General features: G+C 40.9%; 1 protein-coding gene across 3 annotated transcripts in view; it reads left to right on the forward strand.

Moving 5' to 3' along the window:
- Positions 1-7,586, forward strand: part of PGK1 (phosphoglycerate kinase 1) — a 26,481-nt gene that overhangs the window by 16,316 nt on the left and 2,579 nt on the right. For all 3 annotated transcript variants that reach the window (XM_008584299.1, XM_008584301.1, XM_008584300.1), the window contains 4 exons: positions 1,632-1,735; positions 2,434-2,553; positions 6,326-6,440; positions 6,628-6,807. In XM_008584299.1, the coding sequence (XP_008582521.1) occupies positions 1,632-1,735; positions 2,434-2,553; positions 6,326-6,440; positions 6,628-6,807 (519 nt within the window). The remainder of the gene's footprint in view (positions 1-1,631; positions 1,736-2,433; positions 2,554-6,325; positions 6,441-6,627; positions 6,808-7,586) is intronic.

The following is a 7,586-nucleotide window of genomic DNA, read 5'->3' on the forward strand; positions in this document are numbered from 1 at the left end:
AGTGAGCGGCCGGTCTGTATGTGGGATCCGAACCCTCGGCGGGAGCGCTGCCGCGCTCTCAAGTGGCGCAGTGTAGCAGTGCGCCACCGGGCCGGCCCAAGGCAAAATCTTTTATTCAGGAAATGATGAACTGTGTCTAGTCTACGAGTTTTTTAGTTACTTGACATGACATATAGTGCCTAATGGGTTCAATACCTGAAATTTCAGGAGCTAGTCATGTTCAAAATGGATTGAAAGACAAAGTGAGGACATAAAATTATTCCTTTAACCAATGTGCCTACGTTGATCTTTTAGTATCTTCCTTCTAGTTACTGGCAGATCAAAAATGAGAAATGAGTTCTGATTATTATTGTTTATTTCTGTGCTATCTTTTTTTATGAAGAGCTTTCAATTTACTCCATTTTTCCTTAAACAATTTTAAATAGAAGGGTTATCATGCCTTAATATATGGGAAAATTTCAGGAGCAGACAGCAACTTCCCAAAGGTTTCATAGTGAATTAGCGTCAGAGCTGGGCCTGGAACCCAGGTCTCCTGACATTCAAGCAGTGTTATTACTACATGTGTCATCTTCCAGTCACTGGTGGCAAATGATATTTTATTCTAGAGAGATTATGGTGGCTCCACAGTCTTTATTTTAGAATTAGTGCCTCTGCAATTCTTCAGGTCATTAGAAGAAAGCCCTGTTGTTTGTGGCTGCCTCCTTTACTTGCTTAGGTACCTGCTTGACACATAGGAGGATGGGAGTGGGCAGTGACTAAAATGAACATGTGCTCTGTGCTTTATACGCTTCTGTGCCATGTGCCCTTTCATCTGACTTGCTTCCTGTGCGTCGTCTGTGTTAGTCTCCTGCCAGAGACTCTCTGTTTTGCTCATTCTGCCATACTACTTTCTGTCCCCTTTGGGGGATCCCTGAATGGTGAGCTGACATTTCAATGCCCTGTGTTTCGCTTCTACTTTTTTTCCCTCTCTTTTTGTAGAAGTGTATTTCTTGTTTTCTCAGATGCCTAACTTCCAGGGAAGGCTATAAAATACCTCCTTATTAACCAATATGAAATGTTTCTAAGGTCCTTTTCTGTCGTCATGTTTCCATCTGCTTTCTCCGTCCCAGCCTGCCCTTTTGCTTATATGAGGACTATGTGTGAGGGCCTCTTTTTCTTTGCAGAACGGCCTTGGTAGCCAGCAGCTTGAGTCAAGTATAATACTGACTTTCACAAGGAGAATATGTTAAAATGAGGAAATGATTCAAGATAAGGAGAGCGAAGGATGATCAGAATCTTGGCCTAGAGGTTGGGAAGAGGACAGTCGGATGTGGCTAGCTTCATGTGATTACAGGTTAAATCATGGTTCAGGAATATCAGGTTTGCAATTTGAGGGAGAGCAGAAACATGAAGAGATGACCAAAGGACCTGGAATATTTGGAAGAAAGAACAGATCCTGTTGTTAGTTGTAAAAAGTTGCTGTCCCACCAGCTCGGGGTCTTTGGAGATGTTCACGAGAACTCTTTTTTTTTTAACAAATGCAAGAGAACTCGTGGTACAAAATGCTTTTACAGTTGTCTTTAGCATTATCAACATTTCCTCCATTGGTTTTTCTATTGTTTTTTTAAATTTTGTTTTGTTTTTCTCTGCAGGTTAAAGCTGAGCCAGCCAGAATAGAAGCTTTCCGAGCTTCACTTTCAAAGCTAGGGGATGTCTATGTCAATGATGCTTTTGGCACTGCTCACCGAGCCCATAGGTACCTAGAGCCATACAAGGGCTGACAGCAATATTCCTGTTTACTCGAGCAGCTCAAGGTCTGGGTTGCTTTTGGGGATTTCTGTGTTATACTTCGATTCTCTTAGCTTCTATCTCTAATTGGAGCTACCACTGTGGCTCTTGAGTATTCCTGATCCAACGAGGAAATAAAGGTAAAAAATGTTGGGAGTTGTAGAGCTTTCTGTGGAGCTTCAGGAAGAGGTTGCTCTTTCTCATTTTGGATATTTCATACAGAGTTCTCCCTTTGTGAACATTATGAGATCAGAATCATATGCTGTCAGTAGGAAGCAAATTGAGGAATCCTCTCCTGCTGTCACCAACCGATCAATTACTTACTATGATTAAGCCTTTGGCCTGCTGAAGACTATTATATTCTTAAATTCTACATAAGTTTATTGCTTTTTACTCTTTCCCCTTGATCCTGCACTATTAGGCAAAAAACTTATCTTGTACCTAAGTGATTTTTGTTGCAGTTTAGGGATGAAAACCATGGTCTCCTGTACTCAGAAGTGCAAGTACGAGGGTACTTTAAAAAGTTCATGGAAAGATTCATATTATCTTTCAATTCCATTTTTCCATGAATTTTTTGAAGCATCCTTGCATTTTAGTGATAAGGGGATGGCCTCTAGGACTGGGAGAAATGGTAAGGATTAGCTAGAATGTTTTTGTCTTTTCTAGCTCTATGGTGGGAGTCAATCTGCCACAGAAGGCTGGTGGTTTTTTGATGAAGAAGGAGCTGAACTACTTTGCCAAGGCCTTGGAGAGCCCCGAGCGACCCTTCCTGGCCATCCTGGGCGGGTATGAAGAACTCTTTAAGATCATGTTTTAAGTTTTATATTTGCCTGGTAGTAGGCTATAACTTGGGTAGTTTTTTGTCAGATAGCACAATCACACTGGGTAACTGAGGAGAATTTAATAAAGTGACTGTCTACAGAGGTGAGGGTAGGGTTTAGGGAAAGCAAAAATGGACAGTGCAGTAATGGGCCCTTTGGTGGGAACCATAGACTTTGGTCAAGGGACATAGGGTTGATTATCTGGCAGAGAGGGAATCAGGGAAATAAATACTCTGATCTCCCTTCAGTCTCCTTCTGCACTCCTTCCTACCCCCAACTGCCCCTTCCTACCCCCAATTGCCAATTAGGCCAAAACTCAACTGGAAGCCAGAGTGCAAGGGAGCCCCTTGATATAGTCCATGCAGGTCAGCCTCTTGGTACTGAACAGGGTGAAGGATAGAAAATGGTTCTGGAGGGAAGAATGGGAAAGATCCACCATAGGTGCTCATCTAACAATTTTGAAGTGCTTGATCCTTTCATGTACCATAGAACCTGGCAGAGTGTAACTGAAAGCCTCCTCGTATGTGTATAATATATCATTTAGACCTCATTTCTCCAGATCACATACCTATTTTATATTTTCTCCTATGGGAAAAGCAGTATGTGGATAATGATATTCTAATTGCTTATTTAAAAATGGAAATTTGAATTGATGGTTGAGGGTGTTGAGAGGATACATTTTAGGTGATAAAGTAGGGACAGGGAGTGGGACTGCTTGGATAAGATAACTTCCTGTCACTTGGCATGGCTGTCTAGGTAGCAGCCTCTTTATGGCTGCAAGACCATGACCTTTCTATGAGCAGGTTGTTTTTTTTTTATCTTTCCCCCTGCATGGGACTGAAAACGCTTAGGCATTTCCTGATGAAAATTGACTCGGGAGTTGGGTGTCAATTTTAGGTGGCAGTGGCATAGTTGCTCTACAGGCTTCAGTAACCCAGTTTTAGGCTCCTAAAAAGAACTCAGGTGGATATGGGTCATTGTCTCTTACTGTTGCAAAAAGGTATGTTCAGCAACTATTTGGGGTTGGCCAGTTAGCTCTGTTGGTTAGAGCATGGTGTTACAACACCAAGGTCAAAGGTTTGGATCCCCACATTGGCCAGCCACCAGAGGCAAAAAACAAAAAACAACCCCCTCCCCCATAATTTATATTTTTGCTGATCCTGTTTCACCTATGCTCTAACCCTTTTTTGTTAGGAATATTTTAAGCAAGCCTTAGACAACATATACGTTCACTTAATGATACTTCTGTATGCATCTCTTAACTGATGAGATTTCCTTTAAATAACCACCATATTATACCTGACAGAATTTAACAGTTTTGTTATTGTCATCTAATACCCAGTCTGTATTCAGATATTCTAGATCATCTCAGAAATGTCTTTTTATGTTGGTTTGTTTGAATAAGTGTCTGAATGAAGTGCATACATTGCTATTGGTTGTTATGTATCTGTTATTGTGTAATAGTCCCCTCTTCTTTATTCTCATTCTCTTCATTTGTTAAAGAAACAGAGACATTTGCGCTATAGACTATCCTATGTTCTTTAGAAGAGGTTGAGCCTTTTCTCCCTTTTATTTATTCTCTCTCTCTGTATATGTATGTGTGTATGTATACATATGTGAGGGCATTTCAAAAAGTTTGTGGAAGATAGAATTAAAAGATAATATGAATCTTGTCATGAACTTTTTGAAATGCCTTTGTATATATTTTTAAAGCAAATAATCTATTTTTACCCTTGGTGGTAACCAGTCTTTACAGGTGAAATAAATGGTCACTTGCCATCCATTCCCCCACATCATGTTGCATACCTCCATTTCACAAATCCTAGCATAGGATCTCTCATAGGGTAGGCATCATCTTGCTTATTGAATGCAGAGGGGAACAGACCCAAGGTGATTTGTCCATCTAAGTGGGATTTAGATATACGGGAATGTTTATGGATGGGAAGCTATTTGTTTCTCTTTAGTTTGGATCTCTTCTTCTCTCATAGGGAGGTGAAAGGAGCATATGTATTTATTATCTTATTTCCCTCTACTAGAAAATAAGCTCCAGAAGGGTAGGGATCTTTGTTTTGCCTACTGATGTTTTTTGAAGACCTATAACAGTGGTCGGCACAGACATACATTAACAATAAATGTGTTGAATCGGGTGGTTCAATGGAAAAATAAGTGCCAAAAGTACAGTGAGACAGGAAAATAAGCCCTATTGGTTTATAGTTGATCCAGAAATCTATAAACAATAGTGCATGTAACCAAACAACTAGAAGAGATCGAATATGCACATCACAAAGAAATGATTAAATTTTGCAATGATGAATAGGCTAATTACCCTGAATAGTTCAACACACATTGTATACATGTATTGAAATAAAACACTATATCCCATAAATATATACAATTAATATGTTTCCATAAAAAATAAATTTCTTCTAGACTATATTTTTTAAAAAGTGCCATAAAGCAAATGTCCTAGCAACTGAGTGTGGGGTGTGAATTTGGACTAGAAATATCTGTTTTTGCTCAGTATATATTTGATGTATAATCTGATCCCTGTTCTAGGGTTAGGACAACCCTGAGTGGGCTCAGGGATCCCATAATTAGCAATCTTACTGAGGCACAATTAGCAATCTTGACCCTCTGAATTTTTTTGCAGGGTGGCGGTGGGCAAAATAGGCCTATTTGGAATTCCATGGTTTCTTTAGATAAGAGTAGGACTCCTAAGCCCTTCTTGGTCTGGGACTATATCTTAAAAGATTGTTTAGAAATGGATTGGCCTTTTGTATAGGGCAAAGTTAGACAGTACTTTTGTCACTTTGGGACATGTCCCTTTTCCTGTGTGTTTGGAAAAAAACATTGTCTTTCCTCTGCTCTCAGCACAACCAACACAGAAGAAAGACTTCTGACTTCTGTGACCAAACGTGTAGGGATTTCTCCCTGGTGGTAAGCAAGGCAGCACTCAGTTCTGCAGTGGACACCAGTTGGGTACCCTTCAATTCAATTCTGACACTATCTACCTGGAGATAGTGTCAGATCCCACAGGTTGAGGGCTCAGTCCCCAAGACTGCCCCCGACTTCAGATGCCAGTCTCAATTCCAGGCCTCTGAAACTTCGGGCCAACCAGCTATAAATCGGGGTTCCCACAACTGCCTCCAGTGGTTTAGTTTGCTAGAACAGCTCGCAGAACTCAGGGAAACGCTTACGTTTACTGGTTCATTATAAAGGATATTACAAAGGCCACAGATGAAGAGATGCATAGGGCGAGGTATGGAAGAAGGGGCACAAAACTTCCATACCCTCCTTGGGAGCACCACCCTCCAGGAACCTCCACGTGTTTGGTTATCCAAAAGCTCTCTGAACCTAGGCCTCTTGAGTTTTTATGGAGGCTTTATGACATAGTCATTATTGATTAAGTGATTGGCTACTAGTGATCAACTTAACCTTCTCCCCTCCCTTGAAGTTGGGGGTCGGGGTGAAAGTCCTGCCTTGGTCTTTCCTGTGACCAGCCCCCATCCTGAAGCTACCTAGGTGTTGCCAGCCATCAGCTAATTCTTTACCTTGGAGATTTTAAGGATTTTAGGAGTTGTATGCTAGGAAAGGGACAGGAACGAGGATGAAGATCAAATATATACTGTATTTCAAAAATCACACCATACTTTGATATAAAAACTCAGACTCCATGCAATATCACTTCCCTAGCGTATTGTTTATTTTTTGGTGATGATTTTTGCTTTCCCTTCTAGAGCTAAAGTTGCAGACAAGATCCAGCTGATCAATAATATGCTAGACAAAGTCAATGAGATGATTATTGGTGGTGGAATGGCTTTTACCTTCCTTAAGGTGCTCAACAACATGGAGGTAGGAAACCAATGTCAAGGGGATGTGAAATAGCTCTCCATGATAATAGTCGGTTATGTAAATTTGAAAAGAAAACCAACTTCTGACATGAACCCTAAATACTTCCATTTTTATTTTTATTTATTTTCACGAATTGTTTTTCTTTTGTCTTTGCATTGTTCCCTTATATCTTGGCTCTTCTGTGTAGATTGGCACTTCTCTATTTGATGAAGAGGGAGCCAAGATCGTCAAAGACTTAATGTCCAAAGCTGAGAAGAATGGTGTGAAGATTACCTTGCCTGTTGATTTTGTCACTGCTGACAAGTTTGATGAGAATGCCAAGACTGGCCAAGCCACTGTGGCCTCTGGCATACCTGCTGGCTGGATGGTGAGTCACTTGAGTGGTTGGTAGTATGCATGAGCAAAAACTTTTGATATCATTCATTCATTCATTCATTCATTCAACCAGCCAACCAACAAGCATTTAAAAATAAATGTACAGGAGATTTCTGTCCAAGAGGGCTCCAAATATTGCAGTAGAGCAGCAGCAGTGGGGAAGTGGGGATTAAAGAATCCATGGGAGGGGCCGGCCCGGTGGTGCACTGCTACAGTGCGCCGCTTGGGAGTGCGGCGGCACTCCCGCCGAGGGTTCGGATCCCACATACAGGCTGGTTCCCGCTCACTGGCTGAGTGAGGTGCGGGCGCAACACCGAGGTTTGCGATTCCGTTGCCGGTCCCGGTCCAGTACGGGCGCGACACTGAGGGTTGCGATCCGTTGCCGGACACGAAAAAAGACAAAAAGGGAAAAAAAAAAAGAATCCATGGGAGAAAAACAGTGGTATTGGATTGCTGCTGTCTTTATCAGTAATGTGTGGGCAAAACCATTTTTTGTTTCTTCATTTGTTTAGTGTTTATTAAGTACTTTGTGCTGGAGACAGTGCTATGTACTTTCATGGTTTGGGCTGTTCTGGATTATGTTGCTATCTAGTAACCTGTATAAGAAAACTTTCTTATATGAAAACATTAAGATAGTAGAAGTATACTGATTACAAGCAGGGAAAAATGTAAGTGTATATTAAAGATTAATATAAATAGTTGATTATAGTATTCTCCACACATTATCTTTTTTTTTTTTTTTTTTTTTTTTTCCGTGTCCGGCAACGGATT

Source organism: Galeopterus variegatus, unplaced genomic scaffold (genome assembly GCF_000696425.1).
Source record: "Galeopterus variegatus unplaced genomic scaffold, G_variegatus-3.0.2 Scaffold3212, whole genome shotgun sequence".
NCBI classification, from domain to species: Eukaryota; Metazoa; Chordata; class Mammalia; order Dermoptera; family Cynocephalidae; genus Galeopterus; species Galeopterus variegatus.